General features: G+C 47.2%; 1 protein-coding gene across 5 annotated transcripts in view; it reads right to left on the reverse strand.

The window, feature by feature from the left end:
• The window catches only part of DNAH7 (dynein axonemal heavy chain 7), a 244,255-nt gene that overhangs the window by 174,488 nt on the left and 52,477 nt on the right, over positions 1-17,290 (reverse strand). For 3 of the 5 annotated variants that reach the window (XM_075934215.1, XM_075934214.1, XM_025182029.2), the window contains 4 exons: positions 16,946-17,024; positions 13,751-13,975; positions 6,465-6,611; positions 4,050-4,735 (listed from right to left, as the gene is read on the reverse strand). In XM_075934215.1, the coding sequence (XP_075790330.1) occupies positions 4,050-4,735; positions 6,465-6,611; positions 13,751-13,975; positions 16,946-17,024 (1,137 nt within the window). Of the gene's footprint in view, positions 1-4,049; positions 4,736-6,464; positions 6,612-13,750; positions 13,976-16,945; positions 17,025-17,290 lie in introns of those variants that run through there. The other 2 variants (XM_075934216.1, XM_075934217.1) reach the window with 2 other exon arrangements.

Genomic DNA, 17,290 nt, shown 5'->3' on the forward strand with positions numbered 1-17,290 from the left:
AGGAGAGAGGGGACGGGGTGCCGGGGGGAGGGAACAGGGTTCTGCAGCAGAGGACAAGGTGCCAGTGGGGAACAGGAGAGAGGGGACGGGGTGCCGGGGGGAGGGAACAGGGTTCTGCAGCAGAGGACAGGGTGCCAGTGGGGAACAGGAGAGAGGGGACGGGGTGCCGGGGGGAGGGGACAGGGTTCTGCAGCAGAGGACAAGGTGCCAGTGGGGAACAGGAGAGAGGGGACGGGGTGCCGGGGGGAGGGAACAGGGTTCTGCAGCAGAGGACAAGGTGCCAGTGGGGAACAGGAGAGAGGGGACGGGGTGCCGGGGGGAGGGGACAGGGTTCTGCAGCAGAGGACAAGGTGCCAGTGGGGAACAGGAGAGAGGGGACGGGGTGCCGGGGGGAGGGGACAGGGTTCTGCAGCAGAGGACAAGGTGCCAGTGGGGAACAGGAGAGAGGGGACGGGGTGCCGGGGGGAGGGAACAGGGTTCTGCAGCAGAGGACAGGGTGCCAGTGGGGAACAGGAGAGAGGGGACGAGGTGCAAGGGGGAGGGGACAGGGTTCTGCCACAGGGGACAGGGTGCCAGTGGGGGCAAGGAGTCCCCTGCACTAGCCTCCTCCCAGGACTCCTCACCCCTCCCCCCCGCACAGAGGAGGGAAGCCCCAGAGCGCACCTCCTCCGGGGCCAACTCCCCTTCCCGCAGAGGAGGAAAGCCTCGGCGCATGCCTCCTCTGGGGACTCTCCACCCCTGCAAGTTCCGGCATGCCACAGACCTGAGGGAGGGGAGCAGCCAGCGCACTTCCGGAACGCCCGGAAGTGGCGCTCAGCTACAGGACTTTCAGTTTCCATTAAATCTTTCTTGTTTTTAACTGATACTATGGAGTCAGCCTGGGCTGGCTGCACACTGACAATAGCCTCCATGGAGGGAGGCATCGGAGAAGTTGTCACGCTGGAGGAAGTGCCGGGAATTTGCGGGGCCACTTTGAAGCCGGTTCCGCGTCCTTCACCAGTACTGTGCATTGAAGCGATTGTTTCGACATTGGGGCTTGTCGATGCATTTTCCCCGGAGCAGAGGAGGAGCGCGCAGGTGCCATGGTCAGGCTGGGTGCCGCAGCCACATCATTGGAGGCTGATCTCAGCACCACAGTGCCGGAGGTTCCTGACACATCTCCGCTGGTCACTCTGGAGAATAGATGGTGCAGCAGCAATCTAGCTGGTGAGATCCTCCTCTTCTGATGCCTCTGTGGGGTTGGGAAGGCAAATCTGTATTTTGGAGGATCTGCCATACAATTAAATGGAGGTCTCTCTGCAGGTTGTAAAGCCTTCTCAAGGAGGGTGATGCGGAGCCTAAGCTCTGGATCCCTTCTCAACCTGGCAGTCAAACTGTGGCAATGATTGCACTTTTGTGGTGTGTGCAACTTCCCCAGACATCATATGCAGCAGCTGTGGCCATCAGAGGCCGGCATAGAGTCGTTACAGGTGCAGCACTTTTTAAAGCCCTGAGAGCCCAGCATACCGGAAGCCATTAGCATTTGAGGCTGAGGGCTGAGGCAGTGGGTTCTTGTTTAAACCATCGGCAAGCTTGTGTAGTAAAAGCTTTCTATCTTCTTTCTTCTTAAGTTGGGGGGGTTGTTTTGTGGGTTTTTTTTAAGGGAACAGCTCGTCTTGTTCCTTTTTTGGGGGCGGGTACTAGAGTGGCAAGAATGTAACAGAAAGTAATTTGTAACTAAATGAGGGTATATCTATACTAGCTACCCTAGTTCGGACTAGGGTGGCTAATGTAGTCATTCGAACTTGCAAATGAAGCCCGGGATTTAAACATCCCGGGCTTCATTTGCATGTTCCCGGGTGCCGCATTTTAAAATGCCCAGTAGTTCGAACTACTTGCCTGCGGCTACACGCGGCATGGGCTAGGTAGTTCGAACTAAAGCTCCTAATTCGAATTACCGTTACTCCTCATTGCATGTCTACACTAGCCACCCAGTCCGAACTAGGGTGGCTAGTGTAGACATACCCTGAAGTTATAAGGTCAGCAGGAAAGTGAAACATAAGAACAGCCGTACTGGGTCAGTCCAAAGGTCCATCTAGCCCAGGTGCCCCAGAGAGAATGGGCCGAAGACAATGATCAAGCGATTTGTCTCCTGCCATCCCTCTCCAGCCTCTGACAAACAGAGGCCAGGGACACCATATCTATCTCCTGGCTAATAGCCTTTTATGGACCTAACCTCCATGAAATTATCTAGCTTCTCTTTAAACTCTGTTATAGTCCTAGCCTTCACAGCCTCCTCTGGCAAGGAGTTCCACAGGTTGACTACACACTGTGTGAAGAAGAATTTTCTTTTATTAGTTTTAAACCTGCTATCCATTAACTTCACTTGGTGTCCTCTAGTTCTTCTATTATGGGAACTAATAAATAACTTTTCTTTATTCGCCCTCTCCACACCACTCACGGTTTTATATACCTCTATCATATCCCCCCTCAGTCTGCCATTTTAACCAGAAAGGACACTCTCTCAATGACTTAACCACCTGCATTCTGCTACAAAGACCTTTTACATCTGCACTTGAAAGGGAATCCTCTGAACTGTCATTCATGTTAAAATTCGACACTCTCCAAAAAGGAATGAACAAACACTCAAGCTATCTTACCCATTACCAAGATAGCTTCCCCAATTATCACCTCTAATACCATTAACTCACAAACATCCCACTCTCCCCACCTCTAATATCATCAATTCACAGACACTTACCTTCCTTCCTTCCCCCCCCCCCCGCATCCCCCTCCTGTTCTGAAATGTGATTTGTCCTTTTCATGTGTGTTCATTTTTTTAATTGTATCCTTTGGTATATACGGTTGTGACTACTTTCTTCCACTATTTGATCTGAGGAAGTGGGTCTGGCCCACGAAAGCTCATCATCTAATAAACCATCTTGTTAGTCTTTAAAGTGCTACATTGTCCTGCATTTTGCTTTAATAATTCCTAGCATCCTATTTGCCTTTTTGACCGCCGCTGCACACTGTGTGGAAGTTTTCAGAGAACTGTCCACGATAACTCCAAGATCTCTTTCCTGATTTGTCACAGCCACATTAGCCCCCATCATACTGTACGTATAGTTGGGGTTATTTTTCCCGATGTGCATTACTTTACACTTATCCACATTAAATTTCATTTGCCATTTTGTTACCCAATCACTCAGTTTGGTGAGCTCTTTTTGGAGTCCCTCACAATCTGCTTCTGTCTTGACTATCCTAAACAGTTTGGTATCATCCGCAAACTTTACCACCTCACTGCTTACCCCTCATAGTGAAAGTTTCTATGAGGAGAGGAATGCCTGAAGCAGCAGGAGAGCTCCGTCTGCAACCAAGGACAGTAGAAAAGGAACTGAAGTGGGGGAGTTGGGCTGCACGCAAGGCGTTTGACCGCCAGCAGCATGAACCGCTTTTCTGCACATGCGCGGCCCGGCCCGACTGCTAACTGCTATGAAAAAGCTCCAACTCTGTAGCTCCAGGGATGAACCGTCACCTTATGTGGAGCACCCACAGGGACATCACCTGAAGAAGAATCATTTTTACACATTTTAACTTTTCATTTGCTTCATTCCCTTTATGGAAGAGTTATTGACTTCAATATTTTTAACATTCAGAAAGATTACAATTTAGGTAAAGATAACCCTTTTCCCACTGGCTCACTACTTCCCCAATTATGCTGCTATTATTTATTATCATTCTGTTGAAATAAATGGAATTCAAGGCTATACCATGTACATTTGGCAGCACAGCATGTGCATCCTAAATGAGCATACTAAAAATGTTCACCAGCTGTCAGGTGGTAAATCAGTTCCCTCCTTTTCATTCAAAATAAAAATCAGCTATGTGGAACTAAATACTGATACCAGTAAATGCTTTTAGCCCTTTGAAAATGAGATTGCCACCCATATTAGAGAGGATTACCAAAACACACAAATATTCTATTTCAATCAGAACTTTAGATTAAGGAGAATAACTCATATTTTACTTGTTAAAATCACTGATGCTTTCTATTAATAAAAAACATTTACCTTATTTGTTTTTCATAAGGCTTAATGAATGGAGATCCTCTCATGGTTTGTGTTTTGACAATGTGGTCATCTAATAACATCTGAATATCATCCACTGATGACAAAATATAGGTTCCTGTTTCTCTATAGGAAAGGAGGATAAATTCCATTGTATCCCATTCAGATATCATTTTCATCATGGCTTTCTCAAGTGAATGTTCTTTGCTGGCTGCTTCACTAATAGCCTCAAATTTTTCCAAGAATGGCTCAAGTTGCATATCAATATATAAAGAAACAGTTGAGTCTTCTGAAGGTTTCAGTGAAAAGCCAACAATTTCTGACATGGCTGCCCAGTGCCGTTCTTGCAAACCAGGGTTACAAATCACCTGGACTAAAGGAAGGTGTTCTTTGAATTCTTCCACTTTTGCTCTAATCTTTGTTGTAATTAATAATGCATTTGGGGAATCATGGAAGGTTTTTTCTAGTTTATATAATCCACGCCAATAATTCCCCACATCTACCTCTACTTGGTCTGGATTCACCTTTGTGAATGATCCCTCCATCCAGTTTCTGTGTTTGGTACTGAACTCTACAGTCATTTCATAGAGACGAAAATATGGGTTAAGAATGTCTTGGATTTTTTTACGCTGAGGGTACTGAGAAGCTAGCCATCCAAAGGCCTCTTCTTCTGCATTAAACTGATCAATCTGCAGATGCAAAAGTGAAGTATGAAAAATAGACAATTTGTCCACATCTACTAGCCTTAATATTTATACACATATACTAATTGAAAACATTTAAGGGTGCGTCTACACAGCAGGGCTTAGCTCTAAATAAGCTATGCAAATTGAGCTACATCAATTGTGTAACTTATTTTGAAATAGCTTATTTCTAAATTAGAAGCATCTACATGACATTTATTTCGAAATAGAGCTCTCTTCCTCTGACTTCTCTTACTCCTCGTACAATGAGGGTTATAGGAGTCGGAGTAAGAAGTCCTCCAGCTTGACAGGATTTTGACATTATTTCAAAATAATTGCCTGCTGTGTAGACGTGGACAAAATTATTTTGAAATAACACTAGTTATTTCAAAATAATGTTGCTGTGTAGACATAACCTAACTGTATATTATAAAGATTTAAGATAACACAGAAGCAATTTAAAAAAATCAAAAATACAAGGACATACTTACCTATATAAACAAAAGCATAGTATAAATTAGCAACAAGCAACCTTACGCCTCTCTCAACCATCACCATCAGTAGTTCACAAAAACAGATGAACACTGAAATATGCTCTAATGTTAACAAATTCAGACTTACATGCAAGATTAAAGAGCGAACAAGTCCCAGGGTCAAATACCTTTCAAAGAAAATACTCTGCTAACAGCCTCCTCTCTTTTAAAATGAGACTGTCAGCTCAAGCTTTGCATTTCTCCAGTTCTGGAAGGGTTTCATACTGGCAATATCTAGGGGATATGTCAGAGAACAAGAAGAGGCAGGGAAAGGCAAGGCTTAGAGTACAGAGCACTCCATCTGAGCCTCAGAAGACTGTTTAATGTGAGCAACTTTAGAGAGCCTTTAAAGATCAATTTTTAAGCTGCTCTAGATTATACTGAGGGCTATTTCAGCCCTTCTAAAGCACAAGATCAGGGAAGCCATAATAATGACATATAGTTACTTTTGTTTGGCACAGATGAGAACTTGGCATAGGTCAAAAACTAAACCAAGAAGAATGCTTTCTCACTATTGGCATTATCCAAAAGCTCAAGCCCATAGTTTTTCTACTAACTTCAGTGGTCTTTTAATCAGGAATCTAAGGTTCAATTCTGTTCCCAATTAAGTGAATAAACATTTTGCCATTGGCTTTAATGAGAGCAGACCATGATACTCAATGTCCCAAAATACAGTCTTAGGGTATGTCTACACTGCCACCCTAGTTCTTACTAGGGTGGCTGTTGTAGGCATTCGAACTTCCAAATGAAGCCCAGGATTTAAATATCCCGGGCTTCTTTTGCATGTTCCCGGGTGGGCGCCATTTTTAAATGCCCATAGTTCGAACTACCTGCCCGTGGCTACATGCGGCATGGACTAGGTAGTTCAAATTAGGAGCTTTAATTCGAACTACCTAGTCCATGCCACGTGTAGCCGCGGTCAGGTAGTTCAAACTATGGGCATTTAAAAATGGTGCCCGCCCAGAGAACATGCAAACGAAGCCCGGGATATTTAAATCCCGGGCTTCATTTTCAAGTTCGAATGCCCACATTAGCCACCCTAGTTTGAACTAGGGTGGCAGTGTAGAAATACCCTTACAGAATTAAGCAGTCGTTGAATTAGCAATAATTTGTACTACCTGTCAGTAACTATTTCACTGTCAAAGCTTTAGATTTTATACAAATTTATCCATTTATATTTAGGACAAATCTGAAATCCATACCTTATCAGCAGCCAAATCTAGCTTTGCGTTCAGTGCCTGAGCTTTTTTTAGATATCTGTTGACTTCCAGAAGGTCTCCAAATGTGTAAAATTCTTCTACTTGCTTAGAGTAACTCTCCAGTTCTTCAACAAATCGTTCACAACGTACCTAATAAAATGACAATGTGGTTATATATGGATTCAAGAAGAATTACATCACTATGACCCCCATGTACAGCACTACAACATAGACTTGGGCCCAGATTTAAAAATATATATATATTTAGTTGCTGCTCAACACAGCATTGCAATATTTAAGCAACTTTTATGCCTAAGTCCCATTTTTCAAAAGTGATGTAAACACTTAGGCTCCTAAGTCCCACTGAAAATCAACTGAAAGTCAATAGCACTTAAATATTAAGTGCCTTGGTTCCTTATGAAAGTGGGACTTAATTGTGTAAGTCACTTAGGCCTTGCTATGCTGAATGGAGAACACCTAAATACCTTTAAAATCTAAGCCTTGGTGTATGTTAAGTTAAAATATCAGTATAGGTCAGTTCCTGAGATAGAATATCAAATTATATAAGATCAATGAGGAGGCTGTGCCCCCTGCTCACTAAGGGTATGTCTACACTACCCCGCTAGTTCGAACTAGCGGGGTAATGTAGGCATACCGCACTTGCAAATGAAGCCCGGGATTTGAATTTCCCGGGCTTCATTTGCATAAGCGGGGAGCCGCCATTTTTAAAACCCCGCTGGTTCGAACCCCGTGCAGCGCGGCTACATGGGGCTCGAACTAGGTAGTTCGGACTAGGATTCCTATTCCGAACTACTGGTACACCTCGTTGTTGCCACGAGGTGTACCGGTAGTTCGGAATAGGAATCCTAGTCCGAACTACCTAGTTCGAGCCCCATGTAGCCGCGCTGCACGGGGTTCGAACCAGCGGGGTTTTAAAAATGGCGGCTCCCCGCTTATGCAAATGAAGCCCGGGAAATTCAAATCCTGGGCTTCATTTGCAAGTGCGGCATGCCTACATTACCCTCCTAGTTCGAACTAGGAGGGTAGTATAGACATACCCTAAGAGTGCCAACCACCTCTCTCTGATGGCTTTCACAGCCATAGAACTTGAGAGCTATGGTCACCAACACCTCTCTCTCTGGGGGTAGGTTTCTGGTCAGGGAGGAGGGTGCAGGAGTGGGCTGAGGGAAGGGTGTCAGGCTAGGGCAGAAGGTGCAGGAGCAGGCTGAGGCTGTCGGGTCTCAATGGAAGGGATGAGTGAGGGGCTGAGGGTGCAGGGTTTCAGTGGAGGGGATGCGTCAGGGGTCTGAGGGTACAGGGTCTTAGCAAGGCGGTGTGTGAAGGAGGTCTCACCAAGGTGGTAAGCGAGAGAGGTAGAGTTGTGGGATCTCAGTGGAGGGGATGAGTGAGTGGGGTTGGGGTGCAAGATCTCGGTAGAGGAGGTGAATGAGGGGGCTGGAGGTGCGGGGTTTCAGCCAGGTGGTTTGTGAGGGGGCTAGGGTGTAGGACCTTGGCAATGCATAAGTGAGTGGGTAGGAGTGCGGGGTCTCAGTGGAGGGGGTGAGTGAATGGGGCAGGGTGCAGGGTCTCGGCAGGGCAATGTGTGAGGGGGCTGCAGGTGCAGGGTTTCAGCAAGGTGTTGAGTGAGGGGGCTGGGGATGTGGGGTCTCAGCTTGGGGAGGTATGAGTGAGCAGGCTGGGAGTGCAGGGTCTCAACATAGGGAGGTGGGGGCCACTTACTTTCTTTCATGTGGTTTCCAGCACTGTAGCTCAGGCACTGCCTACTGCTGCTTTTTAAAATCTAGGTAATTTGTTTTTCATTAACCGCTTGAGTTAACTATGATTGATTGAGATCCTGAATTTTCATGCCATTCTATAAGTTGAGAGTTTGCCCTCATCTGTAGTGCTGGCTGTGCTCACTTTTGGTCACCCTACCTCCAAAAAGATGTAAAAGTCGTGGAGAGATTTGCAAGCCAGGCAGTGAAAATGATTTGAGACCCAGAAAGGTTATGTGCGAAGAGAGACTGAACAGATTAGGACTGCATCATGCTGCCAGCAGACAGCCCTCTGGAGCAGCCAACACTACACATACCAATGCATAAGCGAGCCCACATTGTTGCACATTGGGGCACCTGTTCCTCATATGCTGAGCCCATCCTGCTGCAGACACAATTAAAACTCCCCCTGGGTACCTAAGGCAGGCACAGATTCACCATCGCTCCAGGGCTTGGGAGAGAGGAGTTAGGGTACAGGGAGCACCAAACACAGCAGGGGCACGCATGCCTGTGCTGGGGTTATAGCAACCCTGCCCCAGACTCTCACCTTCTCTGGGCAGCCAGGCTCCAAATACCCTCTGCCATACATGTGGCCCCACCCTCCCTATTCCTGAAGCTTGCCAAGCAGAGTCACACTGCCTCGGCTCCCTAGCAGGTGTTTCCGGAGAAAGCCAAGGGGCTTCAGCCCTTTCTCTCCCCCAGTCCTTGGCTGATGCCACCACAGCCTCCTCCCTATGGCAGGCCTGAGTCAGTGCCCGAGTAGCTTGGTGAAACGGCCGCTGCAGGATGGTCTCTGCTGCTCCCACGCTCCTGCAGCCTGCTCCCACACCCATGCCACCAGGCGATCATGCCAGGTGGGAACCCTCTCACTGTGTGCAGCTGTGGTGGTGGCTCCCCCAGGGAGCAGCCAGGGAATTGGACTCTGATGGCGGTGGGGACCCAGTGTTAACAGCAACAGCAGCAGCTCCTCCCCAGCAGCGCAGCCTTCTGGGGTGTGAAGCAAGAGCTGGAGCTGGAGCAGCCCATGCCCAAAGGGGACAGTGCTGAGGCTGGTCACAGCAAGCAGCTGAGGATGGAGGCGGAGGCAGACAACAGCATGTGGATGCTGATGATACAATGACATCATTCTGTTGAATGGCAGGAAATTTTTTTTATATAAAGAAAGAGATAACCTATGCTGCCTTCTGACTAATTACCATTTTCTTAATTTTTTAAAAACACAATATATGCCCTATACCAATATAATAAATCTTTCTAATTCCATCTAGATTCCAGCTAGGGGTCACCAAGTCTAAGAATTTGCACCAGGTAATGCAAATTCTGTAAGTACTCCCACTGAATTCAGTTTGTGATCCAGATGTTGGTTTACTAGATACTGAAGTCAAATGGACTACTGTAATGAGTAACATTTTGTGGTATCTGGTTATAGTTATTATGATGCCGTACAAAAACCTTGTCAACTGTATAAAAATATTATACATAAATAAAATATTACATGTAAAATAACTGATTTTTTTATTATTTTAAAATTATAATTAATTATTTTAAAATTGTGTAAATTAGGTTGTCATGGGATAAGAGGGAAGAGCCTTTCATGGATTGAGAACTGGTTAAAAGACAGGAAACAAAGGGTAGGAATAAATGGTAAATGTTCAGAATGGAGGGGGGTAATTATTGGTGTTCCCCAAGGGGCAGTCCTAGGACCAATCCTGTTCAACTTATTCATAAATGATCTAGAGAAAGGGGTAAGCAGTGAAGTGGCAAAGTTTGTGGACAATACTAAACTGTTCAAGACAGTCAAGACAAAAGCAGACTGTGAAGAACTTCAAAAAGATCTCACCAAACTAAGTGATTGGGCAACAAAATGGCAAATGAAATTTAATGTGGATAAGTGTACAGGCAGTCCCCGACTTACGCGGATCCGACTTACGTCGGATCCGCACTTACGAACGGGGCTTTCTCGCCCCGGAGGTCGAGGTAGCGGATTGCTACCTGCGAGCTCCGGGGCGAGAAAGCCCCGTTCGTAAGCTGCTCCGGTTCCCCTGGTCTGCTGGAGACCGTCCCCAGCAGACCACAGGCACCGGGACTGAAGCCGCAGCCGTGGGCGGGTTCCCGTGCTTCTGAGGCTCTGCCAGAGCAAAGCCTCAGAAGCGCGGGAACCGCCACTGCTGCCGCTTGGGTCCCGGTGCCTGTGGTCTGCTGGGGACGGTCCCCAGCAGACCACAGGCACCGGGACTGAAGCCGCAGCCACGGGGGGGAGGGGTCCCGCGCCTCTGAGACTTTGCCAGAGCAAAGCCTCAGAGGCGCGGCACCCCGCTGCCGCTGCTGCTCTGCTCCCCGTATCCCTGGTCTGCTGGGGGGGTGGGGCGCGGATAGTGTGCCCCCCTATCCCCAGCAGACCAGGCTTTTGTTTTGGACCCTGGAGCAGAGCAGCTGGGGCGCTGCGGATTGGTCCTGCAGCACCCGCTCTGGGCACTACTGGACCAACCCGGCAGCATCCCAGCTGCTCTGCCCCAGGTCCTGATTCAGCCGCTGCTGGTCAGTTTCAGCAGTGGCTGAATCAGGACACCTGGGGCAGAGCAGCGGGGGTGCTGCTGGGTTGGTCCAGTAGCGCCGAGGGGTGCTACTGGAGCAACCCAGCAGCACCCCAGTTGCTCTGCCCCAGGCATCCCCAAGTCAGCCGCTGCTGAAACTGACCAGCGCTGACTACAGGAAGCCCGAGGCAGAGTTGCTCTGCTCCGGGCTTCCTGGAATCAGCGCTCATCAGTTTCAGCAGCAGCTGACTTGGGGTTCTTAAGTTGAATCTGTATGTAAGTCAGAACTGGCGGTCAGTTTCAGCAGCGGCTGAATCTGGACGCCAGTTCGGACTTACATACAGATTCAACTTAAGAACAAACCTACAGTCCCTATCTTGTACGTAACCCGGGGACTGCCTGTAAAGTAATGCACATTGGGAAAAATAACCCCAACTGGACATACGATATGATGGGGGCTAATTTAGCTACAACTAATCCGGAAAGAAATCTTGGAGTTATCATGGATAGTTCTCTGAAAACATCCACGCACTGTGCAGTCGCAGTCAAAAAAGCAAATAGAATGTTAGGAATTATTTAAAAAGGGATAGAAAATAAGACAAAGAATATCTTACTGCCCCTATATAAAACTATGGTACATCCACATCTTGAATACTGCGTACAGATGAAAAGGTTCAGAAAAGGGAAACTAAAATGATTAGAGGTTTGAAACAGGTCCCATATGAAGAGAAGCCTAAGAGACTGGGACTTTTCAGTTTAGAAAAGAGGAGACTTAGGGGGGATATGAAAGAGGTATATAAAATCATGAGTAGTGTGGAGAGGATGAATAAAGAAAAGTTATTTACTTGTTCCCATAATATAAGAACTAGAGGACACCAAATGAAATTAATGGGTTGCAGGTTTAAAACTAACAAAAGAAAGTTCTTCTTCACACAGCGTGTAGTCAACCTGTTGAACTCCTTGCCAGAGGAGGCTGTGAAGGCTAGGACTATAACAGAGTTTAAAAAAGAGGTAGATAAATTCATGGAGGTTAGGTCCATAAAAGGCTATTAGCCAGGGGGTAAGGAATCGTGTCCCTGGCCTCTGTTTGTCAAAGGCTCGAGATGGATGGCAGGAGACAAATCACTTGATCATTGTCTTCGGTCCACCCTCTCTAAGGCACCTGGCATTGGCCACTGTCAGCAGACAGGATACTGGGCTAGATGGACCTTTGGTCTGACCCAGTATGGCCATTCTTATGTTCTTATCCTAGAAGCAATATTCAATTTGTTTGTGAATGCAGATAACTTTCTTGCCAGAATGACATTATCTTTATATTAGATCTGGCATATTACTGTTGTCATCAGTAGGGATTCTTACATAATTTAAATTAAGCAGATGCACAAGTGTTTGCAGGATTATGTCTTTAAAAATTTCATACATATAACTCCCGTCAACATGGAGATTCTGTACAAAGAAGGTGTTCAGGATTGGGCCCAAATTGTAAAATATGGCTTCCATTGCATAAGTCATTCATGATATGTGCAACCAAATGAAGAAGAAATCAATACATATTAGTTAATGTTATATATTCTGATATGTGATGTATGCTGATGTAAGCAGGGGCTGAACTGCTGCTTGCTATCAGCCAGCTAAAAGGAGGGGTGGGTGTGCCCACTACAATTGTTTAGCTCTGCAAGGTAATTAACTGTTAACTATTGACATGTAAATACTGCTCAGGAGAGAATCCAAGGTGTGGCTATGTAAATGCCATTCAGCCAGGGCTGATGGAGGGTCATTGCTGGAATGGAATGTGCAGAATTGTATATAATTTGGGACTGTTGTGGGGGTAACTAATTATGCTACCCCTAAATGTGGGAATTGTAAAACATGCCACCAGTGCTTGCAGGAGAGACACCACCATCATGGTAAGAGGTCTCGGAAGAACAAGCCTCCCCCCTTCCAGAGTTGAGTAGACAGAGCTGGGGGAAAGGGTTAAAGGGTTTGAGTCAACCTGCTTCACACCTGCCAGGTGTGAGCTATAAGACTGGCCCAGCCTGCACCCTTCCCCCTTTGTTTTAAAGACAGACCTAAAGCAGACTCCCTGAGGAGTTTTTTCTTTTGCTAGTCCAGTGAAAGCTAGATTCATTTGCCAGTCCAGCTGGTGGTTAAAGAGTTGAAATCACTGAGAGCTGAAATCACTGGTTTGGCTGAGTGCCAGACCTGTTGCACCAGTGAAGTAGCGGCAACCAGCGGCGTGGTGTGGAGCGGTGGCAGGCGAGGAGTGGCCATCAGTGGTGTGGAGTGGCAGCAGGCGAGGAGCGGCCATCAGCGGTGTGGCGTGGAGCAGCGGCAGGTGCCCAGTGGAGCGTCCAGAGGCGAGGAACGAGACAGCTGGTGGAGTGTGGCGGAGTTCCGTATAAGGTGCCCCCTATCTATTCCCCAACCCCCATTTCTACCCGGGTTGGGAGGTGAAACCCTGCGGGTGAACTTTGGGACTCTGGGTGGCACGGACCAGGGGCAGAGACCTTTGGGGTGTCGGATTTTTTGGACTTTGGGCGATTCTTGGCTGGGGTGAGGGCTTGGCTCATGTTTAAGGGTTATGAACTCTGTTTGTGGTATTTTCCCTCAAGTTAATGCCATATGACTTCTCTTTCTGTTTCATTAAATGTTTCTTTCCTACGCTCAGACTCAGTGCTTGCGAGTGGGGAAGAATTGCCTCTCAGAGGCGCCCAGGGGTGCGTGAATTTCCCAGATTACTGGGTGGGGGCTCGAGCCGGTTCTATGCGTGATGGCCCCAAGATATTGAACCCAGCCCTGGTTACTGCCAGGCCTACCCGGCAGAAGGGTTACACTATGTTTATGTAATGTAATTAATGTTGCATTGTTTTTAAAAGGAGTATAATAAATTTTAAAAGATTATGCCCATCAATTTACGTCAACTATGTTATTTAAAATATTAAAATAACACAAAGATTTTAAAAATGTTTTCATTACTAACCTTAAGTCCCTCTTGAAATTGCTCTGTCTTTTCTTTAATTATCTTTCTGTGTTCTTCAAAAATGTCTGACATTCGTGCATACCACTGAAAGACACTATTATTCAGTCGAATATCAGCTGGTGAAAAGTTTGCACACTCTATCAGGAAAGCAAGGCAATTTTTAGAATCCACTAATTTCTGTTCCAAGTCAAGCATGACCTGCATTTCCACTTTCTGTATATATGCCTAGGGGATATAAAATTAAAAACCATAAATATCTATCCACAAAACTCCCCAATTTCTTTAATCTGTCAAGATATCTAAAATAGTCCTTACATCTTAAGCATGGCAAGTCTGTGTTCAAGACGAAATGGATAGTTAATGTCTACAATCATAGGACAAATGAGGGTTAGTGGGTTATAGATAGCTGTAATGAACCATAAAAATCCCATGCCTTTATTAAGTCCATGATTTTTAATGTCTTTCAGAATTTAACCTGCACACCTTCAAAAGATGAGCCTAGGAACTTAAAATTCATGACTCTGCTAGACACCAAAATCATGAACTTAATAAAGACATAAATTTATGGCTCATTACAACAATCTGTAACCTACTGGATCCTCATTTATCTTAGGACTGTAGTGGTGTTAATTGCCCATTTCACCTTGCTTGATCTCTCCCAAATGTGATAGCTCTTTATCTGTCCACCCTTGCATTTAGCAGTGACATTCTAAGTACCTTTCCCAAACCTGAAGAATAGCTTTGTAGACGCCAACAATTTTATTATCATATATATAGTAGCCCAGTGTCTGTGACTCTGTAACGCTGTAGCGTTACAGTCGCCTCTGCTGCATGGCGAGCGCGGGGCCCAAAAGGCCGCTTGCGCTGCTTGCTCTCCCGCGGTGGCCCGGCAGAGTGGCGCAGAACTCAGCCAAGCGCCACGGCGGGAGGGGAAGGGGGGTAGGGCGGTGACGTATATGGCCCCACCCCCTGGCCGTGTATGTCACTGGGGTAGGGTAAAACAAAAACAGGCACCCTTGATCGGGGGCAGGAGTGGGGAGGGGCTGGCTGGGAGAGGAGCGGGGCTGGCTGGGGGGAGGGAGAAGCAGAGCTGGCGGGGGGGTCAGAGGCAGCGTAGCTGGCCAGGGGAGAATGGGGGAAGGCCGGCGGGAAGCAAAGCTGGTCAAGGGTAGGAGTTGGGGGCAGCGAGGGTGGCCGTGGGAAATCAGGAGGAGGAACTGGCTGGCGGGGGGTGGGGAGAAGGAATCGGCCGGCGGGGAGCCAGACTCACCCGGGTGCGTGCAGATCTCGCTCATGCATCCCCGACGGAGACAGAGGAGAGCGGAGAGAGAGAGAGACAGGAGGGGGAGAAGAGAAAGAGAAAGATGGAGCGGAGAAAGAGTGAAAGGCGGGAGGGGGAGAAGAGAAAGAAAGAGACGGAGAGAGAGGCAGAAGGTGGAGGAGAGCTGAGAGAGAGGGGGGGAGGCAGTAGGAGGAGGAGAGAGAGAGAGACGGAGTGAGAGACCAGAGGCTCAGGAGAGAAGACCGACGTGGAGGAGAGACCTGAAAATCCCATCTTATAACGGGCTAATTGGCTAGTTACATAAGATTTTGTGGTTTGCAATTCACTTCATCAGATGCATGAAAGGAAAAGAAAAGACTTACCTTTCATTTCATGTCTTTTTCTTTCATTTGAAATGAGCTGCAACTCACAAAAGCTTATGCCATCATAAAATTGTTAGTCTTTAAGATGCCACCAGACTTGTTGTTGCTTTTGCTCAAACAGTCTAACATGACTAAATCTGAAATCTATAAAAGCTAGAAAGCTTGTCTCTTAACCAAGAGAAACTGGTCCAATAAAGGCATTACTTCATTCACTTTGTCTCTATGATATTCTGGGGTCAGCATGTCCACAACACCACAGCAAAAATAATTAATCTGACGACAAAATATTAGCAATGAAATAATAGTTACACAGGGACAATCTGTCTAGTAAAATGTGTGATACCACTATATTGTAAATAATAGTTTTTATCCAGCACCAGCAGGATACATTAATGGCTTTTGGTTGTGGGGAACACTAGCATTTTCAAAACATAGCCTATATAAAAACTGAAATAGCTTTGCAGTTAAAAGACAAGGAGTTAACAGGAAGGGTTTGATGAAAATAAAGCGATCCCTGGCTGCCCGCCGCCCCATCTCCGCCACACTCTGAGTTGACGTGTCCTGAGCCCAGCGATAAGCCACCCCAGTGAGACCCAAGCCTAGCCCATCTCCCAAGCACAGACTGGCTCCCTCCTGCCCAGCAACATGTGGGATTGCAACAGCGAGCAGCGCTTCTGCAAGGCAGGCAAGCAGGTGACTGGCAGCATTGACTTGAGTGGCCCAGGCCCCCTTTGCCTGGCGCTGCTGCCTTGCCATCACTCCTCCCCCATGTGGCTGGAGCACTAGAGCTGGCTTCCACTGCAGAGGAAGGGTGGAGGGAAGGAAGAGGGAGAGGGAAAGCCCCAAGCCTCGCTGCGCAGGGCAGAAGCGCTCCCCCTCCTGGGCTGGGTAAACAGCAGTGCTCAAGCAAGATGTCCAGAGGCTTTCCCTGCACTCCCATTGCCAAAATCCGCCTAATGAGAGCAGCTGGAGGCTGAGCCTCGGACCAGTGTGGGCCAAAAACAAGTGGCCCCCACCCGCTCATGCCCAGCTGCTGCACCCCCCTGTCTCCTGGCCAGACATCTACCCCCACCCTGATCCTGCCCAGTACCCACAGTCCCCTCACTCATCCCTCCCCCACTGAGGCCCAGCACCCCCAGCCCACTCACTCACTCCCTCCACCAAGATCCCGCACCCCCAGCCCGCTCCTGCCCCCTTGAGCCAGTCAGACACTTTGTCCCTAGTCTGCTCCTGCCCTCTTCCTCTCAACCAGACACCCTGCCTCCAGCCCACTCCTGCCTCCTCCCCGTGTCCCGACACCCTGCCCTGCCTCTGTTCCTGCACCCTCCCTCGTGGCCAGACACCCTACCCCCAGCCTGTTCCTCTACCCTCCCTTGCTCCTGCATCCTCCCTCCTGGCCAAACACCCTACCCCCAGCCTGCTCCATCTAGTGTCCTAGCAGGGCCATATGCAAGTCCACTTAGTTAAGCTTACACTGTCCTGTGTATCCAAGAGCAGATCAAGACATTGATTATTATACCTTGCTTGTAGTATATAAGAAGAAATGCATACCTTAAGTTCCATTAACTCCTGTGTATTTGATGGAGTAGTAAGAGCTTTCTCGGCTATCTTCTCAAACTCATCACATAACCTGAAATATACAAAAGACAGTAAAAGTCTAATATGTGTGTGTCTATACAAGTAATGTGCTTCTCTGCCTAAATAACCAAATAAGGGCAAAAATATTAGTTAATTTTGTATTCAGCCTTTACTTACTCAAAGTACAAATGACATATCTTAAAATCTCTGTGTAGTATAGACAATAGTAAAATTATAGATAAAAGATACTTTTCAAATGCTACATAATTTAGCATTAAAAACAAAATAATGTACATGTACCTATGCAATTTTAAGTTG

The sequence above is a fragment of the Pelodiscus sinensis genome, chromosome 7 (assembly GCF_049634645.1).
Source record: "Pelodiscus sinensis isolate JC-2024 chromosome 7, ASM4963464v1, whole genome shotgun sequence".
Classification (NCBI taxonomy): Eukaryota; Metazoa; Chordata; order Testudines; family Trionychidae; genus Pelodiscus; species Pelodiscus sinensis.